General features: G+C 37.1%; 2 protein-coding genes across 8 annotated transcripts in view; one reads left to right on the top strand and one right to left on the bottom strand.

Moving 5' to 3' along the window:
* Positions 1-398: 398 nt before the first annotated feature.
* On the bottom strand, positions 399-16319 carry FANCB (FA complementation group B). 4 transcript variants are annotated; one of them, XM_086767827.1, is made up of 9 exons: positions 16251-16319; positions 14306-15348; positions 13153-13305; positions 12544-12636; positions 7980-8108; positions 6937-7103; positions 4421-4875; positions 3353-3590; positions 399-1324 (listed from the first exon to the last, which is right to left on the bottom strand). In XM_086767827.1, the coding sequence occupies exons 2-9, from the start codon at positions 15239-15241 to the stop codon at positions 904-906; spliced, it is 2592 nt and encodes an 863-aa protein (XP_086623953.1). In that variant the 5' UTR covers positions 15242-15348; positions 16251-16319; the 3' UTR covers positions 399-903. The 4 variants fall into 4 exon arrangements, with proteins under 4 accessions (XP_086623953.1, XP_086623945.1, XP_086623961.1 ...); XM_086767819.1 differs by lacking the exon at positions 16251-16319 and adding an exon at positions 15913-16218; XM_086767835.1 differs by lacking the exons at positions 12544-12636; positions 16251-16319 and adding an exon at positions 15913-16218.
* Positions 16320-16490: 171 nt separating this feature from the next.
* The window catches only part of MOSPD2 (motile sperm domain containing 2), a 37984-nt gene continuing 26877 nt past the window's right edge, over positions 16491-27597 (top strand). For 3 of the 4 annotated variants that reach the window (XM_086767796.1, XM_086767779.1, XM_086767805.1), the window contains exons 1-4: positions 16508-16592; positions 16777-16843; positions 25582-25737; positions 26506-26592. In XM_086767796.1, the coding sequence (XP_086623922.1) occupies positions 16584-16592; positions 16777-16843; positions 25582-25737; positions 26506-26592 (319 nt within the window). In that variant the 5' untranslated portion in view covers positions 16508-16583. Of the gene's footprint in view, positions 16593-16776; positions 16844-25581; positions 25738-26505; positions 26593-27597 lie in introns of all 4 variants that reach the window. The other variant, XM_086767788.1, reaches the window with a different exon arrangement.

Below are 27597 nucleotides of genomic sequence, written 5' to 3'. Positions count from 1 at the left end.
AACCAGAGAAGCGAGGACTAACAGGCAAAGAGCAGCCCATTATTTAAAGTACGTGAGACAGGCCTAAAGCACTGAGCAGCTAGTATCAGCAGACAATCATTTATGACTGAGGGAACGGGCAAACAAATCTTGTGACATTGAAGCTAGGTTAACTACAAGGAAAGACAATTTCCTCTAGGATTTACCAATGAGATCAGCCCTGCCACAAGATTCTGGCTGGGAATGGACCTCTCAAACCTGAAGGTGTTTTATTAGAGAGTGAATCTTCATGAGTTCTTGACATTTTGTAAGAGGCCTGATATGGTTTTCCAGCTCCAATGCATACTCCAAAATCTCTCAGATCTGAAGGTGGGCTCTAGCAGACAGGTACAACCAAAGTTTTCTTCTTCAAGTGTTATCATTAAAAGTTATTTAGAAGGCTTGATATATCACAAAGATAAGCTGCCTCTTCTTTGAACTTGTCAAACTCCATATTCAAATTATGAATTAAAACTCGTTGCTTAACTTAGATCCTTTCTATAGCTTAAGCTTAAAAGTTTTACTTGTATAAACAGTTACCTTACAAATTTAACAGGACTATTCTAAACAGTACATGCTTGTTAATTTTTTTCTAATATAGTTCATCTACAGTTCAAGAATTACGACTTTGGAATAGGACTTAGTAGAAAATGCCTTCAAAAATAATATTTTTGGAATCTGTATAAAAATAATGACTCAGTTATCTCTAATATTAAATTCTTGCCAAAGCAGCTACAAGTCATCAACCAAAATACCAGTATTTATCTGTATAAATAATTGAGCAAGATAATAAAAACTAATGTAAGTACCCATGAAAACATAAATAATTATTCAGTAGTATAATTTTAATAAAACTTTATTCAGAATAAATTTAGTGAGTAGTTTCTAGGACTTGCTCAGTCTCCATACAATCATATCTGAACTGAGCTGAGCTTCTGCTATTTTCAAAGCAATTTCCTGGTAAAGGGCACCATTCATTGTTTGATTCATACTTAGCACACTCTCTTCCCGTTCATTCTGAAGCTTCTTTCTGAATTGCTGAACTCCCTCCTCACTGTCCAGTAACGAAGCCACAGGAGCATCACTGATTTTCTTGCTAGGCTCGTTCCCCCACGTCAGACTGTTTTCAGCTTTACTTTCTTTTGAGAAGAAAAAAGTCCTTAACATGAGCATTTCTTTTTCCAAAGCCAGTGCTAACTGTTCAGTAAGTACACCTCTGCTTCCAGATCTCAGGAGTTTTACATCACAGCTTGGTGGGAGAACTCTAGTAAGGCTATGAAGGCACTGGAACAAGACAGTCAGGTTTCTGTAAGGAAAGATTATTATTATTAAAGCTACCTTTTATCTTCAAAATTGTACAGTGGAAAATAAAACAAAGCTACTTTAAATCAAACAGGGAAAAACTTATGCCGATTATGGTTTTAACTATTATGTGTACTGTACATACAAGAGTAAGCAAGGGCTTTCTAGTGGTGTGCATGCTAGCCACTGTACCTCAAGAGAACTGACATTAAGCAAACTTCAGCAACATAAATATTCCATGCTAAAAAGATATGTCCATGATTAGGGTTAGATGTGCATCACTTGTTTCTTTAAGAAGCAATTTGTTGCATGTGAAGGCCACATGTAATAGCACATAGGAAATGTTTTGTCTGGTCTACATTTAAGGACAGAAAAGTCACTTATATTCATAGATTGTCACTATCAATAGGTATGTAGAGCATGGCCTTTAGGTGGCCCACAGCTTGTCTTTTTTAAATGGTCACTGGTAAGGGAACCACTTTGAATTCAGACATTCAAAATTATTAAGAAACCAAGATAAAATAGTGCTGGTAATCATCACGGAATCTACTCCCCTGGATACCAGCAGTAGCATATATGACACAGTGACACATTCCTCATTCTAAAAGGAATGTACAGTTTGTCCAAAGCCTTATTTCCAGTGTTTGGCCAAGTAAACTCCCCAGATGTCTCTTGATTGGAAGGGGGAAAGAAATAAAAAAAATCTCAGGAAAAAACCCTCAACTAAATACCAAACACAAATAAACAACAACAAAAAAAAAACAACCCAAAAAACCCTACAAGAATCCTTAAATAGCTAGTTTTCTCACATAGATCAGAAAGACATTTTTCCTTAAAGTACTTCTGTTTCAATTTTGTTATCTTAACATTCCACTACTTATAACTGATACAGTTTATTTTGGTTCTGAAAGGCTGTGAAAAAGAAGTCAGTAGCTTCCACCTATCACAGAAGTATCCTAGCTGGATAAAAGATCAATCCAAAGATGGAGAAAAAAAAGAGAAATAGAAAATACAATCATAGTTACATCATAAACATGCAGCTCACTAACTATTAGTGCAAAATTGGATCAAAAGTGAAGAGTATCAAGTAACCTAACTTTTCAAAAGGAACCAGAAGTCTTGAGGCTTAAAATTTTACTGATTGATTTCTTAAACATTTCAGCCTTTCCTCTCACATAAAAGAAGCAAGTCAACACCTAATTTGAGTAAAATATTGAACTTCATATATTAAAAGTCTCTAAATTATAGCATACTCTTTCTTTCTTTCTTTCTTTCATTTTCCAGCTTGAACTCTTCAGGAGAGGCAACATTTATCAATACTTGAGAAGTACTTTCTATGTTGTGAGCCATATCCAGCTAAATCATACATTATGGCAGTATTACTAACTTGTTTATCCTGGTTTAGGAAATTTTATAGACAGTATCCAAGAATGTACATCAGAAAGGGAAAGCATTGAGACTCTTCATATTATTTCCTTTTCAAAATCATGGTAGACAGGAAATAAATACATCAAAAACATGGACAAAATTAGACTAAATTTATGTGGCAGCACTAAACTACTAAATAACATAGAAATAATTTTAAATTTAGTATAACTTGGTGTTTTTTGGTTTTTGTTTGGATTTTTAAAAATTTTTAACATCCCCTTACGGTTTTGTTTTTTTTTTTTTAAATCAACACATGTTGAATAAAAGTTATATACTTTTCTAAGATTAATTTAAGAAAATTTAATATAAAGTTATGATGCAGTGAAATTAACAAAAGAAATAGTACCAAGCAGATATTAATGGAGATTAGACTTATGTGAAATTCAGAGTTCTAGTCTAGACAAAATTAAACAATGTATTTCAGGTTCTGCCACAGTTCTGGTTAGAAAATAATTCTGTTATTGCTGATGGTTATCATGTCATCATATTGGAAGCCTATTGGTTACAATTTTGGCTGTTATTTATGGTATCAATAAGAAATAGCGTGACGACAAAAACTGCATATGCAAGATGAAGATGCTCTACAGTTTTTCAGCAATTTTACCTGCAAAATAATGTTAGAACTCCTTCAAATGGATTTTTCAGGGTCCACTTAAAAACTGTACCATACACATTTCCTGCTTTATGGCAGAATATGTTGTCATGACATTCCTTAAATGGCGTGCACTCCATTTCTCCTAGTAACCATGAATTTACTGGAGTCAATGTGCAGTCAGAAGACACAATCTGAAAGGAGAATCTGACAGATACTGCAAGGACAGCAAGTATATCTTCCATGGAACCTGCAAGAAAATACAGTAAAAAGATATTTGAGCTAAATATTTTGATCATGTTGCATGCATTAAATGTGCTTAGATTTTTGGTTTGTCCTTTGAGTTTTACTTGAAGATTCTGCACCTTCATTCAGGTGTTCTTTGGAAATTGTCTTCTCACCTAAATTCTCATATCTACTTCTGTCAAGTAAAATAGTTAGCTGATTAATAGACCCCTACCTATATAAAAAAAGCTCTAAAGATAAACATCACCTTGCCAAAAGAAGACTATTAATAACCTCCTGTGATAGTAAGATGACATGTTGGCTTTAGCCAATGATACAGTATTAAAGGAAGAAATAAATTAAAATTCATTGCAAACGATCAAAAGGACATTTTGCTACATGAGCAGAAGCCAGTTCAAAATCAATTCAATCAATAATATTAAAAGAAAGGAAAATAAATGACCTTAATAGACATGCAGATGAGGAAGAGCTTTGATTACTTTGGTATTATGTAAGAGGTAATACTAAGTCAGAAAAAAAATGTATGTCTGTAAATCAACAGTAAAGATCTTCTTTATAGAAAAAATGCAGGCTTCAGCATTCTGTACTCAGACTTATCTTCAAAATTAACCTTTCCAGATACACTTTGGCACAAAACCTTACAGCAACTCACTCAACATTTTGAAAAAATTGTTCCATCTTGATTTCACCCAGCTTTTAATTCACAGCAGGTCTACGCAGTTCGTGTTCAGAGACAGATGTGATTACACTTTGAAAACTTAGCTTGGCATCACCTAGAGTAAACAGAAGAATCAATCATATATTTATGAATCCAAATTATATAAATCCATTTACCTGTACAGTAACGGTTATCCCTTAGCATCTTTACTGAATATTTTCCATTTGAAATATCTTCCAGAGTTAATAAGATTTTCCCACAGAGTACAGCAATCCTTTTGCTCTCCTGTAAACTACCATGCCGACGTTTTTGTTTCTTCGCATGTAGAAGAACTATGCAACATACACGATGAAATGCTAATAATGGTGAAAGGCTGGTAACAGCAATGACTGTCTTTGCTCCATCCAGTTGAACACTTGAACATCTCTTAGGAAACTCTTTTTTCAGATCTTTCTTGCTATGCAAGTCCAATTTCATCTTTTTTGGAGGAGGCTCAATTTGATACGAGGAGACTGCCAATGCTGAGAAGGCTTTGTTCAGCTTAATGATTTTATTTCGACACTTGATAATTGGAGAAATCGAAGAGAAGTCTTGATCCATCACTAAAGATAAACTGACATCACTCAGCGACCTGTAAAAATTCATAAAAGATGACTGCATTCTCAGTTAGTATTTTGCGTTCTGTCAAATAACCAGAATTTACAGATTAAGGCTACCACAAACTCCAATATCATTCCCGGTTAAATCATAGACTGTGCAAAAAGTGTAAGTCCTTCAAATGACTATTTCATCTAAGCTTAGTATCAAGATTTTCAAAAAGTGGTCTGAATTTTCTAAGAGATTCTCAGAGTTAGATGCCTCATTTCAGCTGAAAGAATTTGAATGTCTAATTCACTCAGAAAATGTTGAAAATTCCATATAACCCATGCAGGTACTTAATGATATTTATAACTTATTTTTAAAGACTTAACTTTCTTTTAATAAAAAAAATAAAGACAGTATCAATTCTGCCCTCTTTGAAGACTAAAAGCTCTTCTGATGTTCTATCTTGTTTTATAGATATTCAAACAAAATTAAATGTAGAGAGTAAAATAAAAGGTTTAAAATACTATTACCTTAAACATGCAGTAATTTCCCAAAATACATGAAGTACTTTATTTATTCAACACAGAGTTCTTTCAATGAAATCCTAATATGACTGTTTCAGATCCTCTCTTAATGGATATTTTAATCTGTCAATCAGTTCAGTCTCAAGACGTCACTGACATCTGAATGTCTTATGAACATCTAATTTTCTTTATGGACAAGTATCATCTAAAACATCATTGCAAGATTGCATTAGCAGGAGGCATAAAAATAATCAGTAAAGACTTATAGTGTTGAGAGTGGAGAGAAAGCAAGGCCTTTTCCCCAAAACCACAGGCTGCTGTATATAGTACTGAACTGGAGCCCAGAAGACCTAGGTTCTGCTGCTAGCCTACCAGGTAACCTTTGACAAACGACTTCATCTTCACAGATCTTTTCTCAACTGTAAAAATGGGGAAGAGGGCAATATAAAGAATGGTTCCAAATCTTTTGAGAATTACTCAATCTATACAGGAATTAAGTATTTTATTTTCAAAAACAAAGTTGTCATCATCATCAAAGCTAAAAGAATAAACACTGGAAAGGCAAAAACAATCTCTTGCCTCAGCAGCTCTTAACAGAGGCTGTCAAGAAGATGAGGTCAACTGTCTTGTAAAGTTGTAGCAATCTGGCAGTTGAGAAATAATATATCCATGGCTCCAGTAGAATGGCCAAAGGGCATAACAGGTCAGCTCTCTCACAACCACTTGAATGATTTTCAGCAGCACCAATAGTCTTTAAGCTTACCCTAACACAGTCTCAGCTATACTGCCTAGGGGAAGACAGGTCAAAAGGTAAGTTCTGACTCCATCAAAGTTTACATTACACAATGCACACTGTAAATTTATATTTCATGTAATCCTTTTTTTTTTTAAACTGTGTTCCAAATTAGCTCCCTCCCTGCAAGGCAGAAATGACATAAGTAGTATTTACAACTAGAACTGAGCAATTAAAATGAACAGACTAAACAAATAATTTTGAAGGTTTAAAGTATTGTATGGCTGACTGTTCCACATAATTTATACAATACATAAGGTTAGCAAATATTTCATTTGATTGGACACTTGATTGTAGCATAGTTCAATTAAAAAGCTGAGTATTTATTCAGTTGATCAGAGAATTTAAAATGTTTTCTTCTGTGCTTCTTCAGGCAAATCACTCTTTAGGAACAGCGAGATGTTAACAGGTATACTATTCTGGTGCCTTACTAAGACAGAGCTTTATCTACACCACATGCTGTTGTCACCATAGCTATATCAACATGGACTATAAAAACCCATAATTTTTGTCAGAGAAAACTCTGTTGTAAAAAGCCTTCAGAGCTGATGTGGTTATACTGACACAATTGATTTTTAGCTATACAATGTATTTTTTGCACAGTGCTAGAGAGACAAGCAGCAGCAACGATACTGACAAAGACACACACTTGAAACCCTTTATATACAGATGTCCAATCTGAGAAAGTTCAAATCTCAAAAATCCACCCGTGCTACTGCAGAGCTTAACCTGCAAATTCAGTTTCTAGAAAATGATTCAATGAAATTATTAGATACACTTATATACTTACAAGTAAAATGATTCAGTTAGTTTTACTCCAACTACCAAGCTGTCACCCACAACACGCTGCCACAATTTCTCTATGAAGCGCTCTGGGACTGGGGATGCCGACGATGTCTCTTTACTAAGAGAATGAGGAGGATTTTCTACATCATCCCAGAGAGAGACAAGACCTTCCTTACAGAAAAATTTTTTTTTTAGATAAATTAAGTGGAGATATTAGTTCTTTTTATACTGCATTACTTCATGTTTTACCACAAATGATTGCTGGAATTGCTTTTAAGATACATAAAATGAAATCTACATAAACGAGTTTATTCTCTACAATGGATTCAAAAGATAGAATGGCATTTTCTTAAAACACATGATATCATGAAAAGCACAGCTCATCCTCTCATCCTCTCCTTGTAAACATCATATGTATAAATCTTGAAATCTCATACAATTAATTGCTCAAAGATGATTTAAGGTACTATAATTTGTTTTATATTACTTCATTAATTGCTTGAAATTTTGTTCTCTAAACCTGGCTGACTTGAAAGGGACCACAACATTAATCGAAAGGGAGATCAACCCAATTTCAAGTAAATTAGGAGGCTTAGTTTGAGCAACATATTAAGATAACATTTTCCCAGCCTCTATCACCTTCTCAGTCCACAGTTCACTCTCTCCATTATAAAAATCAATTTTGCTTACACAGATCTATGGCAGCTCATTTTTGGTAATATGTTCAATCACAGACAGATGTTCAATATCTAGGCAGCTATGCCAATTAAGACTGTACACTCTCCCTACTCTTTGTTCGAGGTTACTCCTCCATACAACGCAGCTGTCGGTAGGTATTGTGCAAATCAATTTCAAGTAAAGACAACTAAATTTACTCTTATCTACATACATTGACAGGGTAAGGTAATGAACTGTACTTAAAAAGCAGATTAAGGAGTTTTCATAGTGGCAATCCGTACTGGTCAAAGTAACGTGTTTGAGGGAAGCACCCTTTACAAATAGCTCGGTGGAAATCAAAAGTGATCTGTACTCTCTTCTGTATTTTACCTCTTTAGCAGTTGGTAGAACATGGGTTCTTCCTTCAACAAGATCCATTAATGCTCTGCAAGACTCAAGAATAACCCTCTTTTTGAGTCTTAAATGCTGCTGAAGCTCTCGAACAGAGGTACAACCAGCCTGTAAAAGATAAAAATGATCATTAGATTTATGCTTAGGTCTGCTTGCAAAGAAGAACTGATATTGAAGCTACCAAGGTATCTTTTTAGCTTTCCATTTTTATGCAAGTATCAAGCCAAGATCCTGATGTTCCTCAGGTAATGCTTCTACAAAATTTTCGAGTCAGGCTACTCTGCTGCCAAAATATGAATTCAAGTCTTGGCCTCTCAATATTAAACCTAGTGTTTAAGATAAACTTCTAAGGCAAGTTTTATCAAATTATGTAGCTATTCAGCCCTTTCATTATTACTCCTGCTTCACTTTTACATTGATATCAGTTTTGATTTCTTCTCAAGACTTGTATTAATTATTGGTCAAGTGAAAAGTAAAAAAGCATGCCAGCATCAGCTTCTCAGATTTTGAGAAAGCTCCTCAAAAGCTATTACCTGGAAAGCCAGATCCCAGGAAGTGCAATGCTGCTAAGAAGAGAACACAGCTCACCACTGGAATGCAAAAACAAACTCCCCTTCCCTCCACCACCAAAAAAAAACCTGAAATCTAAATCAAGATTGATCATAAACAACTGACAAGCATGACTATAAAGCACTTCATGTAAGTGAAGTGATGCCCTTTGCACAAGTTGCAATAGCAAAGGGCATTTTGAGCAAGTAGCGTGCATGAGTTCTGTAAAGAAATTTATTTGCCACTGATCAAACCAGGCATTGTAAGTACCAGATTCCAAGCAATAATCCAGTGTCAGACTTCAGGCAGCGGGAGAAAGGGAAGAGTTAAGAACAAAGATGATTCCACAACACCTTCCTAAGGAAGGTCATCAGAATACCAAGCCATTACTTACTCCTGTTGGTGAGCAACTCCTGAATAAAAAAATCTGAGAAACAGAAAGCAAACAGGGAAGCACAGACTGACCAGTCAAAACAGCCACAGATTCAGTGATCTACGCTTGCTCATCAATCTGACTTTTGCAAGCCCTTTTTCCTCATAAAGCAACACAAGAAAGAGACACAAAATTTACCATATGGCAAACTCCAAACCAGGTAGCACCCCTCATGAGCTCTCTCTGGAATAAGTGACATGCACATACTTTCTGCTATATGCCAAGATGTACTGCACAACAAGCATTAGCAGAAGTCACAATCTCTGCATTGTGAAACTAAGAAAATAAAATTAATTACCTTAAAATAGAACATAAACATCAAATAAAAACAAGTCAGTCCAGAGTTGAACACAATAGAGCTGTGAGTAAATCCAGTATGAACAGCAGAACAGACGAATCACTGTCAAAAGCAAATTAAGGCAGAGTCTTGGGAGTAAGCAGAACAGCCAAGTGCTTTGACACATTGCAATTAAAGTTGCAGTATTCATAAACAAATAAATTAGTACCTATACATATAGAGTTAAAACTACTAAGTCAAGAACTGTGGCACTTTTACAAAGGAAAGAAAATGGAAAGGAAGATTCACAACTGACAAGACTAAAAAATACTGGGAAAAGCAAAGTTAGAGTGGAAGAAGTAGACAAAAAAAGCCAGAGGGAAACATAATTCAGAGATCGATAGGCTGAAGTTGCTCACATGGTAAATAAATGGTTCTGTGTTTTTCAAGTGACTAAAATCTCTTATGAAAAAATACCAAAAAGAAAATAGGCCAATTTACAGCAACAGATGGAAAAATAAATGCTTAAAAGTTAGACTAAATATAGTAATAAAAAATCAAACCTACAGAACATTTCTTAAATAACTTTTCCCTCACTACCAAATCAGCATAATAAGAATGGGAACAAAACAACAAATAGACATCGCAGCAATTCAATAAATCAGCAGTAAGGCCTGAAAAATTACATGCCCCAAAACAAGCAAAGCAAGTCAAAGGAAACAAGTTAATCATTGGTAAAAGAATGTGGCATTATAATCCTCACAAAACTGTTCAATACTTGAGGTGGAGAATGGGCAAGTGGACATAAAAAGACCTTTCTAACTTATGATATTTCTCCCAGAACAGCCAACTAAAACCATGAGAAACCCTGTAACCTCAGCTGTTGTAATGTAACTGCAGTACTTGGCCAAAGGAAGTCTTCTAAAGAAGGCACTAAAATAAGTGTCAAAGAAAAAAATCTTCAGAGGAGAAAAGGCTTATTTCAGGTACAAAAGACTGTACACAAGATAAACATATAAGAGTTCAAAAACGCACAGACTACCTGCAAAATGCAAATTACATGTATTACTGTGTGTAAATTAAATGCAGCCTACTTATATGCAGGGGACCATAATTCAGTCCTGCCGAAGTCCTCACATGGCTAGAAAACAGCTATGCACATATGAAATAAGAGGTAAGCAACAGACATATGAAAAAGGGCTGGATTTACTATCTCGTTTTTCCCTAAAATATGAGATTCCATAGAGACTATCAAAACATGATTTGATTGTAGATTTCTAGAAGAGCTGAATTTTGATGCTAAATATCAAGAGGCACAACTCTAAGGCTAAATAACCTTTGGAAATTCCCAAGCTAAGCAGGATGCGTGCACTATTGCATCAAAACAATAATATTTTAAATTCAGTTATACATCAGATGACAAAAAAACAGCAAGAATACTTCACTGTTCAGGGAAACATACAGAATAGTGGAGATCTCAACAAGGATGGTTAAAAAGAAATATCTGCCCCTACTTCCAAATTCGTCAGCATGACAATTTCAAAGATTTACAGCATTAAAACATAGGAAGATTTTCAACTTGCTTACAATGTTAGTGCTAGCATGTGGCTTTGAAAATTAGAGAATTAAAAGATCTCAAAATAAATAAATGAATAGATAAATAAATTAGGTCTTATGAAGGATTCTGAGTCTGTAAGACAACATTTATCAGCAGATGATACCTGAAATCTCCAGCCAGCGGTTTGTTTCCAGCAGAACCAGTAGAATGTGCAAACTAGACTGTTCATTTCATCCTAACACAGATTCACAGAGCTGTACAGCTGAAAGCCAGTTGGTGTATTAAAAGAACAAAGTCAAAAGATAAGTTACACAGAACATATAGCTGTCAATGAGAGGGTGGACAACCTTCATGACAAAAGCGAAAGAAGCAACAAATGAGAGAGATTGAAACTAATTTCTGTTTCATAGAGAAGAAAAGTAATGTAAACAGTAGGGCAATAACACAGCAGCAAAGAAATAAGTTTTAAAATACATGACTACCCAAAAGCATCCAGAAACAGAAAAAAAATGCATTTGGAAGAAAGCTTGCACTTCTGCGTGTAAAAGGCAATGCGCAAACTGAAGAACTGTAAAATGTAAGGTTTGAAAGGACCTCAAGAAGTCCTCAAAATTAATCCAACTTCTACTTTCTTTTGCCTTCCAGGAAAGGAAAAAATATTGTCCAGTGTTCTCCAAACAACAGCTTTTATCTTTTGGAAGATGTACAATATCTCTTTAGACATCTCTTCTGTAATTAGAACTAGAAAAGTCTTTTTCAGTCTTTTCATAGTGGGTCATAGTCTTCCTTTTCTTTCAGTACTAAACTTTTGCCAGTTAATTTGCTTCATTTTTAAAGGCTGGAGATAAAACTGCCACAATATCCTACTTATGTTTTCCCTAATTCTCAAATGAAGGCAATAATTACCTCCTATTTCATACTTAAAGCACTCTTAGCAAACTAACAATAGCCTCACTCAATTTGAGAGTTATGCTATCTCTGGAAGGTTTTGGGTTTTGTTTTGTGGTTTGTTTTTTTTTTTTTTAATTAAAAAAAATACCTATTTGGTCAATTATTACTCATTTTGTATAGGCCAACGGACAATACTGCGAAAGACCATCCTGGAGAGTATGCTGGGTGCTTACTAACAGGATGAAAAGTGGAAAGAAAGAAAGGCAATAATACATTCCCACTGATTACTTGGACTCTGGCAAGTTCCCCCCAGCTTGTTTTATAAATGATGCTAATTAAAAGGACACATTTTAGCTTCACCTACTCTACCTTGCAAAATTATCTTAATAAAACTACTAATAGCAGGAGGAAAAACATCACCAGGTGGTGAAATAACCATCGTTACTAATTTGGGAAAAAGTAAAAGCCAACTTGACTGAAGTCCATGGACAAAGAAACAAGACCATAACACTCTCTTTATTTTCAGAATTAATGGCCGCTCATTGTCACTTACTGAGAACCTGGCACTACCTCAAAATATGTAACGTGGAGCAAAAGAAGTAAGAGTTCTAATTTTACTGAACGGGTATTTAAAAACCTATGGGTAAAATGACTGTTAGGATAGGCTTGGATAGAATGCCTTCAGCATTATCTCAAAATTTTAATTAAAATTAAATTAGACTCTTCCAATTACTTGTCCAATAAAAACAGTATCATTAACCTCAGCCTTTAGATAACATAATGATATAGAAAAGTAATTTGGAGAAACATGGAGGCAGAACTATTGATTACAAACCTGTAACCTTGTTTCAAGAGCTTGGACAGTAAGCAAACTATTCTCTTGCAATTCTTCTGCAGCAGGAACATCATGTTTATAATTAATATCACTCTAAAAAACCAAAACAAAACTCTGAATTAATTAAAAAGCTGACAGTAAGGTATAGGCTACTACACGGCATAATAAAAATCTGGGGGAAAATAAAGAAAACCAGGAGAATCACAGTATGCATTTTAAAAGAAAAATATTGTATTCTGAAAGCAATTAGAGGTTGATAGTACATAATGGAAAGATCCAATTACAAGAAGACAATTAACATGCACTATGGCCTTAATTAGAAGTTCTTAGCCAAAAGGTAAGCATTGTAGCAAACCTGTTACATATGTGAAGCATTTCCAACTGCATTATTTTAATTTCCCTAAAGAATATTGATGTTATCCAGGAAGCGGAATAATCTCTTCAGATGACTTATCTTATGGTTATAGTAGGAATATTGTATTCGAACTTCAGGGCATTTCACAGCACACATCCAATTTCACTTTGCACCAATACTTTAATGATTTCTTGAGGTTTTCTTAATTTAGTAAGCACAGGCTGAGTAGCTGAGAAAAGGCAAGCTAAACTTACTGCATAGTTGACCTCTCCAAGATCTGTTATTTGGAATGTACTTAATGCATCTGTACTGGAGTCATCCTTAAAAAGCAGTAACAGTTGCTCACTTCCTGAGCCAACAAAATCATCCACCAGAACAGACTTCACTTTTTGCCACTTGGAAGCAACCTACAGCAGAAGAGGTTTTAAAATATATGTATTTGAATAAATCTTGTACTTGAGATTTCGTTTTGGTGAAGGTTGCTTTTTATAAAGAGGCAGCCTATTCAGGTGTGTGGAATACAATATTTTAGGCAGTTCCAGGCTCTCTCTCTCTCTCTCTCTCTCTCTTAACCCACCATTTAGAGCCTACATAACTCTGGGAAACATTAGCCATTTATCTTTAAAGAGCACTTGCTAGACTACAGGTGGCAGAGATGATGACAACTTATCAGTGCACTCAAACAGATGAACAGCTGAATGCTGTAACATTTATTTAAACCCAGTAATACTTGCAGATCCATTTAAGACATTATACCTTTGCCATTCAGAAATATCTTTGTTGCATTGCACACTTAAATGTGTTTGAGAGGTAAACACAAATTTGTACAATAATGCTGATGCCTAAACAGGACAAACTTACCTTTCCCAAGTTATGTAAGTATTTTTGACAGAGTGCTACAAAACTCTAGCAGTTAACTTCATCTCTCCTGACTTTAGGAAACAAAACTAAGGCCTCTTCTTGTAATTTCCATGAAACAATACTTTCTGTAACTAGGAAGCAAGACCCAAAAGGTTTTTAAGTTCCACGGAGAAGTTTATGCTTTGCAATGATATCCGTTTACTTTCATTTTAACGTAAATTATGTAAGCATACTCATAAGTATCTTACAACTTTAAGTTCTCATACTATGGAAGTTTTCAATTAGCAACAGGAGCTCTGGCTCAGATTCATAAAATGAATTATTAAGTAATAGAATCTAGGGTTTATTTTCAGATATATAAGCAAGCAATGAAAGCAAAACAAATTCATACTTCAGACAGGTTATTTTAACAGAAGCAACAATAACAACAACAAAAAAAAATCTATAGAACTTAAACATGTAGCTTTTTAGTTGCAGAAACTTCCAATAAGACAATATACAAAAAAGATACAATAGTAAAAGGGAGCTGTTTAAAGTCAAAAATACCTGTAAGCTGCCTCTCCTCTGTACAACACAGATATTTCCGGAGGCAAAAGACACAATAAATAGCAAATCATTGCTACTGGTTACAGCTGCTTTTACTGAACACGGTTTCTCATAAGGAAGTTCACAAACACCTTTAGGGAGACCATCTTGGAACCAAAGAAGCTGATTCTTGTGAGTGACAGCGACAAGTGATATTCGGAGCTGTTTTTTCAACATTCCGTTCTTGCAGACATAGACAGAAGATACCACTCTGCTGTAAGCGTGAGGCATAAAGCATGTGCCAGTTAGCATTTTTTGTGTTTCAACTGTGTATCCAAAGAACTCAGTACCCCAGATGGCTCTATCTGAAATGGAAAACTCATCCTCATCTTCACTCTCTGGCAGGCAAGCAGTTCGTATTCCTAAGACAACAGTGCCTTCATCCTCAATTTCACCTGTCCACACAACAGAAGAAAGCTGAACAGGAGCACTTTGAACCGTGCAGGTATCAGAAGAGATGTAGAACAGCTTGTTGGCATGCCTCCACAAGACAGAAGGGCCAGTAAACAACCTGATGTCTTCTTTCAGCTCATAATCCAATTTAAAATGAAAGGACTGCTCAAACTGATTTGAGCTGTGAAGCAACAACAGAAGGTATTTGACAACATTGTTCCGTTTTTTCTTTTTCATCAAAACGCAGGGAAGAATAATCCCTGTTCTGGAATCTGTTGTGCAGCTACAACAAATTATTTCAGTTTTTAAGTGACTGGCACGCATGCTGAATACTCCAGAAGATTTCTGAACAAACAGCTTAGTGTCTCTGTTGAATGCCATTCTTCTCACACATAAGTTCATTGTTTTATCAGCTGCTCCCTCCACATGTTTTGTTTTTGACAGATGAAATATAAGGACTTCTCCATTGTAGGACAAGAATTGTTCTTGCTCTCCTAGAAGCATGTTTATTTATCTTTATGTATATTCCTCTAGAAGAAAACTGTATGTGTCTCCATTTTTGTCAGGATTATTTCTCTGTGGAAATTTTAACCTATCTGGACATTTTCCATCTACAAAAGTGAACAACAAAAAAGTTAAATTGTTCTGGGACTAGCTGAACTGATCCTTAAGAATAACTATGTGCTACAAAGCAATAATATAGACTAATTTGAGAATAGGAGATCAGTGCGTGCTTTAATTTCACAGGTAAGAATGAATTCAAGAAATTCTGTACTAAAAGATTTAAGTAACAGGAATATATTTCAGAAATGCTTGCTAGCATTTATTTGCCAAAGCGTGAATTTGCTGCTCATCAATAACTACACAGCACAACATAAACTGAAAGAAACCAAACTTCACACGCACTGTTTGTGTGATTGAATTGAAGGTGTCAGCTCCACCAGCATACTGAGCAGACTGGAAAGCAACAGTGCTTCGATTTCTCAAATTTAAAAGCCTTCACTCAAGCGTAGGCTTTATTAATAAACAGAATTCATTCTTGGTTAAAATCATACAGCCTCTTTAAGGAGGAAGTTCTCTGAAGAAGACTGCAGTCATTTTACCGCCGAGAAGGCTCCCTCCTCCCTCCCCTAGCCAAGACGCCGGGCACCCGGAACAAACCGCGGGCCTCTCACCGAGTTTCACGACTCGGCTTTTCGGGGTACGAAGCGACGCCCCTCGCCTGGCTCAGGCGGTCCGGGCAGGGCGGCCTCCCTCCGTCGGCTGAGGGGCTCCTCACAGCCTCGGCCGGGCCTCACCGCCCCCTTCCCCGCGCCCAGCGGCTCCCACGGCGGCAGCGGCCCACGGGCTGAGGCGGCAGGGGGCCCCGGCCCGGCTTCACCCACCCCGAAAGCCGCTGACAGCCGTTAACACCCGTTCTGGCCCGGCTCGTCAAAGACCACGCAAGCTCCCGCGGAGAGCGTCAGCCCCGAGGGGAACAGCGACCGCAGGCTCCGCACCGGCAAGGCCTTACCCGGCTCCCGAGGCCGCCCCGGCGGGAGGAAGCGAGAGCAAGGCGCGGCCACTGCGAAGCTCCCGCCGCAGGGAGGATGACGGGAGGGGAAGGAGGGGGTGGGGGGAGGAGCGGGCGCGAACGGAGCCGGGCCCCGGGGAAGGGGGCGGAGCCGGCGGGGCGGGGTGGGGCGTCTGAGCGGAGGGCTCCTCTGGCTGGGGAGGAGGCGGGCCGCCGGCAGGCCCCGCCCCTCCGCCGGGGTCACGCGACGCCTCCGTCTGCGTTTTCCTCTGCCCCTCGCGCTCGCGGGCCCTGCCGCAGTTGGGCGGCCGTTGCGGGCGGCTCCGCTGGGCCATGGCCGAGGTGAGTCTCTGCGCCCCTGCCCGCCTCCCTCCCTCCCTCCCTCCCTTCTCTCGCCGTGGCTTGGGGATCTGGGCTGGCCGGGCCCGCCGTACAGGTGAGAGGCTGGGGCTCTTTCGGGCCTTGGCTTTTCCTTTCCCTTTCTTTCACGCCTCCCCCTCTCTCCTTGTTTCTTGTTTCCCCTCAGCAGCGCCAGGACAAGGCCGCGCTGATCGGCGAGACCAGGCGGCGGTTCGAGGCGGAGTACCTGCCAGGTGAGTGCCTCGGTGGGGCTAGCCGGTGGTGGGCGGCTCCCTGGATGTGGTCTCTTAGGCTTGCCTGGTGTCGCTTTTTCCTTCTGGGCTTCACGTATCCTCCACTTTCCCGGGTGAGTGGGTGCTTCTGCCTTTTCTTTAGGTGGCCGAAGCTACTGGAGTGGTGGGGATGGTGCATGGAGCAGGAGCTCTTCTATGTTGGCTTTGGGTGCTCTATTCTGGGTTGCTGTTTTGGGCAACAAGACTGTCCGGGCAAAGGTCTGGGTCTTTGTGACTCACAGTTATGTTTGGTTGGCTGTAGCATGGGGTCTGGGATGCTGCTGTGCTTGGTGCTTTTTGGGTGTGAAACATGGGTGGGAAAAAAAAAAAAAAGAATTCTGACCCCGACCAGTTTGTCAAGGGAAGAGTTGTTTTTCTAGAGTAACTTGCACTTTAAAATCCTGCTGTCATTAATTAAAATCGTGCTACATGTCCAGCTCTGTTTTTAAGTGCAGGTGTTTTTAAACTTGTAGATGAAGGCCAGAAGGTGCTGGGGGTGCCTGTGGGAAAGAGAATTCCAGAGCAAGCCTAGAGGAGTTTCCTTTCGTTTCAAGATGTATTTGCATTGCTTATGGTAGAAGAATATAGAGTAGTAATAATATATAGTATGCTAACAACTGCAGTAAGCAGTATGTTTTATTATGAATGTCTAAAGGCTTTCTATTAAAAACATGATCCTACCCAATTTTTAATGCAAATACAGTAAGAGCACAGTAGTTTAGAAGTTGCATGCATCTCCTTTAATATAAGCCTCAGTCCTGCGAACAGATACCTTGCTTTGATGTTCCTGATCAGAATTATTGAGGTTACCTAGTTATCACTTTTACATAAGGGTTGCACGCTTCTATGACTTCTTTGTGATGGGATATAGAACTTTTCTTGTAAACTTTGAGGGTGGCTAAACTTTGTTTCATATGATTGCCCTACTAATTTTCCAAAAGGAAATTACTTTGGCCTTGGTTAGAGATGTCATCTCGCAAGATAGCAAAATTATTAAAGTAGTGTCTTGAAGAAGAGATGGCTTATGTTACCATTTAATGTTTCTGTGTGAATAAATGTCTTTGGCTGTCTTAAAGCTCAGGCTCCGGAGTGTGGAGAATCATCTTAAATTTTAAATTCTTTTGGCTGTTAGTGTTTTCAGTTAATGTGTATATTTTCCTATGATAGGTGGATTTGTCTTACTTTGTATTCTGTTATCCCAGAGTCACACTAGTGAAAACATGACTTCAGAAAGCCTAGAACTGCTTTGGGACAGTTCTTGCTGAAAGGGAGTTTACCTTTTCAATTGAACTATCCCTTATAATCTTGGAATTCCAGAAGTTTCTCTAGTTGTAATTAAAATTCTCTTGGGCTGGTTATTACAGCCATTAAAATAATTGAGTACTGTTGCAAGGTAAACTGTAATCCTGTTTGCAGTATTTTGAACACAGTCTCTCAGTAACCCCATTTTTGGGTCATGGTTTAGGGCTCTTAGCCCTTTTAAGAGAACAGGATTAGGATTTTTTTGAGTTTATGTTCCTAAGTCCCTCCCTTGAAGTTAGGAATGCCACAAGCAAATTAATGTTCTCATGCCCACTTCAAGTGCGAAAAAGGCAGGGTTTTAGTTTTATTGTGGTCCTTCAGCCTTTACTGGGTATGTTCTAAAATGTATTAATTTATGCTTCCTTGTCATTCAAAAGGGATGTGGAGGTTGCACGTGTGCCGACATGTGACTTTCTGTGTTGTAAAGGTACAACTGATTGCTTCATATCCAGCAATTTTAGTCTGCTTTCAAAGCTAAGGGCACTGTCAAAGCACGCTGAGAAATTGGTACTTTCTGTGAAAGTTTTATGTGGCCGTAGAATTATGGGCCTCTACAGAACAAACCTAATTCCATTTAGAGGTGAGCTGCAGGTGTTAAAATCCGAGTACAATTTTCAGGCAGTTTTATTTTGGGGAGGGGGTTGGGGGTGGGTGCAGCTGCCACTGTTTTATTTTCCCTCTGAAGACAACGGCGTTCCTGATTATTCTGGGAACTTGGTATTTGTCTTATGAAGGGATTCTTCCATATATGGAACTCCTAGTTACTTTATTTCCCCTCCATGCAATAAGAATTGTTAATGCTCACAAATGCTGTAATGGTCTTGCAGTAATGTTTATTTTTGTTGTGCAGTGAAAACTTAGAGGGCCTTTGAAATCTTGATTTTTTTTTTTTTTTTTTTTTTTTTTTTGGTTAAAATTATCTATTGGCAGAACACAATTTTTAGGTTAAAGCAGAATGTACACAAATATATTAATACATAGCTGATTCAGAAGAATCCAGTTTTAACTGCAACATCTAATTCATGTTAGAATATTTCACATAGAAGTTGCAACCAAGTAATACACTGTGGTCTTGACAGTTTTCAAGGTAGGATGGGCAAAGTTTTGTTCAGCAATTGAAAGCACCAGAAATCTGTTTTCTAAATTATACAGTTGTTTCATTTGTGTGACTAAATAAAAGAAGAGTTTTAAAAGTCAGGTACAGTTTGGAAAATGTAGTGTCAGAGAACCGTAAAGGTTGGCCCATTTCCCCAAAGTTTGCATGAGAACTTTCTTGCTGAAGTTGTTGGGCAAGTGTGGCCATTGAGGAGTTTTAGAAGGAAAGCTTGGCCGCTGTGATGTCTTATCTGCAAAGCAATGTTTAATGTTAACTGAGAACTTGTGGTGGTGGTGTTTTCTCTTCAGTAAATTTTCTAGCTGTATTTGAAAGACAACTTCAGTTCTTGTGAGGAATGTATATCCCTAGCAATTAAACCCCTTGCATTTCAGTATTGGAATATGCCTTTTAAAAGTTTCTCTTAGGCCAGTAGACTAGCAAATGCTGTCTGATGTGACAGGCAGACAGCACTTTATCTTGCAGTTTAGAGCCTAATTTCTGTTTTTGTCTGTTTGGATTCCTTGTGAGAGTTGGTGATGTAAATGATTCGGGTGGTGTCAGGAACAACGAAAACAAAAGATTATTTTCCAGTGCTGACTGGTACCAACAATGTTTTCTAGCAAACAGTCTTGTTTTTTTTCTTCAGTGCATTTTCATTCCTTAGAGGATTTCTAAAATTAGCTTTTATTTCTGGGCTATTACTTTCCCTTTTAATGTTGCAGTGGAAATTATTTATAATTAAATCTTGGTAGATTTTTCCCTTCAACAAGTTTTTTTCCACACTTTGTTTTGCATATTTACCATTTCTTATTGCCTGTGTTCTCTGCCCCTCCCCATTTGTATCCTCTTCCTTTCCCCTTTAGGCAGAGCTTGATTTTCAGAAAAAAAAATTGCAAGAGAGGTTTTCCACTCCAATTTAAAAGATTAAATTATTTCATCATGACTTTCTTTAAGCCAGTAGCAAAACATGTTTTGTTAATCATGTTGACCAATTGCAAATAAAATTTTAGATACATGGGATATCCTCAAAAAAACATAGTAATATAACTATTGTAGAAAACTCTTAAGGCAATATTTTGAATACCCACTTATGCTCTGAAAAATCTGTTTTTCCTGATTCTTGGCTTTCAGGCTGAGAGATGCTAGAAGGATAAGATGGGAAACATATGCATAGGATAAAAACCATGCTTTTATAGAAAGCTCTGTGATATTGATGCATAGGCTTTCTGTTGAAAGTAGTGTTTATTGTCACCGAGAGTGTTCGGTTTTGCAAAAAGTTTTTAAATCTGTCACATCTGGTGGAGGCAGATACTTTATTTGTTTATTAACTCTTGGTTTTGTTGCAATAACTCTTTATTGGGTGAAAATGGTTTTGTTTTCTTCATCACTGTCCCTATATGGCTACTGACCTTCTTAAATTGTTTGCAGTCTTGTTGATTTCGTCATCTAACAATTGAAGGCACATACCTGAATGGTTATAGTACTTAGCTTACCATGTTAGGAATCAGCAGCGGATTAAAATAGGTTTCCTCTTTCTAGCCAAGGTCAAAGGAATAATTATGACTGTTTCAGACCAAGGACTTGTTAGCTGAAATAGTTTAAGGCAATAGTTAAATTGAGAGACTTTGTGTTGTAGAATACTTGACATACTTTGCTAAGTTGCTTTATCCAGTCTTTTGTACAATGAAGTGGGGTTTTTTTTCCTCTATTCAAAGGTATGTAGTTGCTATCCCTACTTAGCTTTGTGTATGACTTGTTCTGTAACATTTCTTTTCTAGATAAGAGTTGTTCTTGAAGGGAGGAGTCATTCTTGCAGGCTGTGAATTATGAACTTCTCTGAATTATTTTAGTGTGGGACTTAGCTGTGCTGCTTGTTTTCCAGTTCTGTAGTCTGTCTTCTGTATTCTTGTTGAATATTCTCATTTCTATTGTTTTTCCTAAAGCATGAATGCCAGAAGAAGACAAAGCAGTGCACCATTGGTCTTCTAGTAATGTGGATGGTACTGAAAAAAAATGTGAAGAGAAGGGATATTGCAGTTTGTGCATCAAAGAATTTCATTAATTCTTCCAGTAGAAGTGTTGCAGTAAAACTTGTGTTTATTTAGTTTTGCAGGATTCTGGAGTTCTTTTCAGAGCTATTGTCTTGCGTTGTACAGGATCCTCTACATTGGAAGATAGTTATTAAGTCATAGAGTTTCACCGTAAGTTTCTCAGCTTGAAGAAGAAAACTATTGATAGGGTAGAATGTGCTCATAGAAAGAACAGGGCTCCTCACTTAGGCAAGAAAAAAGGAGGGCGAGTAATAGGAAGAAGCTACTGTTCAAAGAACTTTTTCTGTCTTCTCCCAGTCTTCTCCCTTGCCCCCAAATGTTCAATGAGGAAATGAAAGTAACTTTAAGTAGCTATTTTAAAATAAGATTAAATAAAATGGTGAACTTCGAAACCTTTAAAAGTCTGTCTGAGGTGGGGTCGATCTTCTTGCTCTCTCAAATTTACCTGAAGGCTTTTTAGCTGAGGGATTGAAGAGAGCTAATTTTGGCCTCTTCTCCTTGCTGTTGTCACTTTTACTTCCTCATATATAACTTAGAATTTGCTTTTAATGCTCTCTGGTAAATATCAAATTTGCTAAGCTGGTTGTGCTTAGAAATTTGACACAAAAGTCTTGCAGCATTCCAGTTTTGCCCCTTCCACTAGCTGTGGAATTATTATGGGATACAGTGAAGTTTGAATCTCTTGGACTGAGGGGGGAACCAGATTTCCAAGCTTCTGGACAGTTGTTTCACAGACATCTGGCACTGCTGTTACATATGTGGCTTTCACTAGCTCTTTCTGAACAGAAGTAGTTGTGAATGCTGTTCCTTGTCTTACTTTTGAGGCAAGCAGGGCGTGTTCCAAATACCTTATGAAATTGTTTGTTATGGACTTAATTATAGAGATGTCCATCTCCCTGAGTAGAAGGTAACTAAACTTAATGTCTCAGTATCTTAGTGGCAGTTCTGCAGATGTGAAGAAACAGACGCCTAATTTTCTAGTGAGAAGAGCATAAGTATATGTTTACAGGTATCTTAAGTGGCCAGGCTTGGAGATTGTCTGAGGTAGGATACTTCAGTTTATAGTTTCACCTGAGTTTCTGTTTGGGTGCCTCTCAACTTCGCTTTCCTTTTGGCTTCTTAATTGTTGTGCAAGATGTTTTTAAATTGAGAACCCCAAAGGTCTATTTTATTTCAGCTAATTCTGATTTAACTCTAGAAATTTCTAATAATCCAAAACTTCAGTCAAGTGTTCCATGAGTGACTTAAAATTAGAAACATTCAGATTATTTCACAGCATAGTTTGAAAACAGGTTTCCAGATGTCTTCAGAGTTACGGGAAATGCACAAATTTGAAGAGGGATTCCTCCTCTAAATTGGCATACTTTCAATGACTGGATTATTGGAAGGACTCCAGCAATTTCATATCACTCTGCTTTATATGTGTGAGATAAAACACCTTTTTTTTTTTTTTTTTCTCTTTTCTTTTTTTTTTTTTCTGGTTAGGTTGAAACAGTAATCAGTACTCCTGTTGTTCAGTCAGTCTTGTTAAGCTTGCCTGATTGAAATACCATCCTGCAAGTGCCTCCGGAGGCAGAAGTTGACTAGTTGTTCCTGTTTTAGTGTGTCTTGTAGTGTATATGTTAATTCAGATGACGTGTCATCTTGTTGAGAATTTAGTTCCTGAAGAGAGGAAAATTTTTATTTTTTTTTTTTAGCTGTCTCTATCTCTGAATCCAGCTTGCTTTTCATTGACATTGAAAGTTTGGATAAAATTTTTTTCCATTCTTCTTTCACTTTCGTTTTCTTAAAATATTCATGAACTTCTATTTGGTTTTTTTTCATCTTATCTGAGTTCAGAGTTTGCGAAAGTTGTTAGCGGCCCAGAAATGTGTGTTCTGAGGCATGTTCCACATGATATGTGAATGGTTTTAAATTGTTGTTTGATGCAAGACACACTGTTCTGTCAGAATGACAGTTCTGCTCTCAAATAGATACTGAGAACAAAGAGAGCCTCAGAAAGCAGTGTGAAACATCATCCTCTTAGTTTTTGCCTGATGGTGTGTGGTTTTTCTCTTTAATTACACAGTACTCAAATCCCTTATACAAATAGTATATGCATGGAACTGATCTCAGAGGAATACTTGACTGATCGATTAACTGCAATCACTCTTAGCTGGAAGCTATTGTGTGTTAGAGATTATTAAAACAAGTTGAAGTAAGGTCTCTCAGGCGGTGGAGACATGAAATACTGATGTTAAAGTAAATATTTGCTCTTGCAAGACCCAGTTTGGCGTGGCTATGAGTAACTATAAATGGCTTGAATAGCCGATATGTCATGTTGCCGTATCCATATCATAGAATAGCTGGTATACCATGGCTAGGAGAAGCCTGTGCTTCTGTTACTTTAGCTGGCGGTGGATGTGCCAGCTTAGTTACTGTACATGACAGTGTCTCTAAAAGGGATTTGGATTGGAATGCATGTTACATGAAGAGAGGCTGTGGAATCTTTCTAGCCTTTTGAGTTTTCAAAACTTGACTGACAAAAGGTACTTAGCGACCTGGTTGAACTTGGAAGTTAACCTTGCTGTGAGCTGGAGTTAGGACTGAGGTGACCTGCAGAAATCCTCTCCAATGTTGATTTTTTTTTTTTTTTTTTTTTATGATTCCAACTTGAAACTAGGTACTGTTAGCATTTCTCAGGCAAAACTGTCCAAACCATAAATCATTTGGGGAATAATAAAATTTCAAATGAGCAGTGAAGACTTGACAAAATTGAACATCCAAAAAGCTAAGATTTAACTGTAGACTTGGCTAAGGAACAAGATGAGGTAGTGGGACAGGATCAAAAGGAGAAATTTGAAACCTGAAGAAGAAGGAACGGAGTAGATAATGTGTATGAAAAGCAGTTGGATGTGAAGAGATGCATTGGGGGAGTGTCACTAATAACAACCTAGTGTATAGGCACATTTAAAATAGGTGTGTTCTTACAGTTGTATTGACTACTTTGTGACAGGAAACTATAAATTGAAAAACAAGTAAAATAGCTCATATCTTTGCAGGTAGGTCAGTAAAACTAAAAACATTAGCAGAATTTAATGGCGTATTTTTCTTGATATCTTCCTCAAAGTTAAGGTGTCTAATTGAAATATACATCCTTAAACCATTCAGTCACAGTTCCAAATAGTTATTCTAATTATTATGGCCCTGAAAGTAGTTATTTTGAGTTTGTTGCTGCTGACAGAGGAATAGTCTTTCCAGTATGTGAAAATTAACATCCATTTTATTAACAACTAGTCTTCATTTTTTTTCTTTGTGCTCATCACAAATAAATTTAAATGAATAGTTTAAGAGCTTATGTTTTTTTAGTGGTTGGCAAAGTGAGGTGTATCAGTGTCTATTGCTTTCAGAAGCCCGTTTCTATCATGGGCTCTTACTTGATTTACCTATCAGTGATGCAAATTTCTCAGACAAGGAGGAACATTGATCTAAAAACTGAGCCTTTGTTTAAGCATGTGTACTATAAAAATAGATCCACTTAGGCATTTATATTTTACGAACTTACCTGTTTAAGAAATAATTTTTTAAAAGTAAGGAGCAGCAGTAACTCCTGTTCCATCTGAAGTACTTCCTAAAGCATGTTAACCTGTTACCTTGTTGCTAAGCTGATACAAAAAGAGCTTGAGGCTTGGGGGTTTTCTACTGCTATAGAGTTGCGTGTAGTGTTTGTTCAGTAAGGTAACAATTTATAACAAGTGTAGAATGTGTAATCTTTTTAAAGTAAACAATTTTGTTTAATGCAGCGATGTATAGTGCATGGTCAAAAATAGTTATTTTAACATTTGTTCTGACATGTTGTGGTCTGACATGCTGAAGCATATACGTTTGAGAACCCAAGTTTAAGCTGGTGATGCTTAATATATACATTCATCAGTACATAGATTCTTAGACTATAAACTAATATAGAGGTTTGTTTTTAGAAAAATTACACCTACCCTACACACACTTTCTTTTTCCTAATGTTTTTCCTTTGAATAAGAATCACAGAAAATACTTTTCTAGTAAGAGTAATCTTGTAGTGTCCCTAAATATCATCCCAGAAGATGGATGTTTTTAATCAATTTCTCATGTTATGCTTTGTCTGCTTAAGTTTAAGACTGCAAAATAAATCCTGTGTACCTAGTAGATGCTTGTGTTAAAACTTGACACATCTCCCTTTTACGTTTTCATAGCTAATGCTATATTCTTACAATAATTGATTTATTTGATAGATAAATCAGATAAATACGATTCTAGAGATGTGGAAAGACTTCAGCAAGATGATAAATGGGTTGAAAATTACCTGATTTGGCGTCACGATGTTGTGGATGATACGTTGAAGATGATTGATGAAAGTTTTCAGTGGAGGAAGGAATATACAGTTAATGGTAAGCCATGTTATATAATAATTTTGATGGTATATATTGCTTTCCCATTGAACTACAACTGACTTCTAGATGTAATTTCATTAAGCACCTTTTAAGTGTTTTGTAGGTACCACAAAGAGCTGAGCATTAACTTTTTTACTCAGTTAAAAAAAAATATTTAGAACTGTTGCTTTTTATATTGACCAGTACTGTCTCACTGTTTTGTTGTGGTTCCATATGTCTATTGAAAGGTTGTTTAAGAGGAAGGAAGAAAGGGGCAACTATCTCTTACTTTGTCTTTGTGCATTTGCTAGAATGGAGTCCTTAAACCAGGCAACAACAAAACCCCACAAAAACCAGGGCTCTGTTGTTCATTACAGTAGCACTAGTCTGACACTGAGGTAGAATAGATTTGGTTTTTGTGCTGTGAGAATGTTTTGAAGGTGTACTTTATCTACGTGGCTTCACAGTCTGAATTAAAGGACAGAGCAAGAAGGGTTGCAGATGTGAGCAAAACCAAACATTTGCAGCATTTTTTTTTTTCTTAAATCAATTTTTTATTCTTATTTCTTACTAAATAGATCCTACTCTGCAGCATTAGAGGAAGAAGATAGAAAAGATATCAAATGGGCTAAATATTTGCATTAGTATAGTAAAGGCCTTGGAAGGTGATTTGTAAAGACATTTCTGTATTTTGTTGCTCGACTTCTACATTTTTAAAGCCTTCTGTTAAGTTACAGTGTGGTTATTAATATGATTACTGAAATAATCTTTCATTTGGCTTTGCAGATTTGTCAGAATCTGTCCTTCCAAAATGGTTATTTGAAAGTGGTTCTCTCTTTCTTCATGGATATGATAAAGAGGGCTATAAATTATGTAAGTTACAGAGAATATATTATTTTCAGTTATCAGTCATTATTTTTTGTTTCCAGCATGTTACCATCTATTTTGAAAAATAAACATTTTAAAAATAAAGATCCATATTGACAACTGTTTTAACTAAAAATGATGAGAAGTTGGTAACTTTGAGTATCTCTTTGGATCACAGCAGTGGAATAAAGAAACTTTATCAGCTATTTTAAAAAAATCATAAACTTTTATCCTAATTATAATTCAATTTTTAACTTTCCTTTGAAGTGTATTGTTTCTGTGTCTAGTGCGGTAAGTGTATGGGTAGTATAAATATTCATTATTACAGAGCATTGTCATTCCTTTTCTAGCAGCCCGCATTCTTGCATACTCGGAGTAGTTCACAGGAGGTCTGCAATGATTTTCTTGTTTTGTTTTGGGGTTTTTTTTTATTTTTTTCTGATGTCATGGGAATGCTCAGTAACTGCATGGACAGTGGAGAATTGTTGAAGAATGAACTCTCAAGCTGTGTGATTAACTTTTAATAATTAGAATCATAGAATGGTTAGAGTTGGAAGGGACCTTTTAAAGGTCGTCTAGTCCAACCCCCCTGCAAGGAGCAGGGACATCTCCAACCAGATCAGGTTCCTCAGAGCCTCATCCAGCCTGGCCTTGAATGTTTCCAGGGATGGGGCATCCACCACCTCTCTGGGCAACCTGTTCCACTGTTCTACAACTCGCATCGTAAAAATTTTTTTCCTAATTTCCAATCTAAATCTACCTCCCTCGATATTAAAACCATTACTCCTTGTCCTATCACAACAGGCCCTACTGAACGGCCTCTCCCCAACTTTCCTGCAGGCCCCCTTGAGGTACTGGAAAGCTGCTATAAGGTTTCCCCAGAGCCTCCTCTTCTCCAGGCTGAACAGCCCCAACTCTCTCAGCCTGTCCTCATAGGAAAGGTGCTCCAGCCCTTAGAGCAAGATTTGTAGGGATACAGTAAATGTTGCCTGAAATACTTCTCAGAGTTTT

The sequence above is a fragment of the Chlamydotis macqueenii genome, chromosome 1, assembly GCF_036417535.1.
Source record: "Chlamydotis macqueenii isolate bChlMac1 chromosome 1, bChlMac1.mat, whole genome shotgun sequence".
Lineage (NCBI taxonomy): Eukaryota > Metazoa > Chordata > Aves > Otidiformes > Otididae > Chlamydotis > Chlamydotis macqueenii.
This window is presented reverse-complemented; position numbering and strand designations above follow the sequence as displayed.

Excerpts from the sequence above, each read along its gene's own strand:
- FANCB (XM_086767827.1), bottom strand. The coding sequence starts at position 15,241 with ATGCTTCTAGGAGAGCAAGAACAATTCTTGTCCTACAATGGAGAAGTC. Across the intron at positions 13,306-14,305 it reads AGAGGAGAGGCAGCTTACAG|GTTGCTTCCAAGTGGCAAAA; the intron begins GTATTTTTGACT and ends CTTCTGCTGTAG. Across the intron at positions 7,104-7,979 it reads TTCTACCAACTGCTAAAGAG|GAAGGTCTTGTCTCTCTCTG; the intron begins GTAAAATACAGA and ends TTTTTCTGTAAG.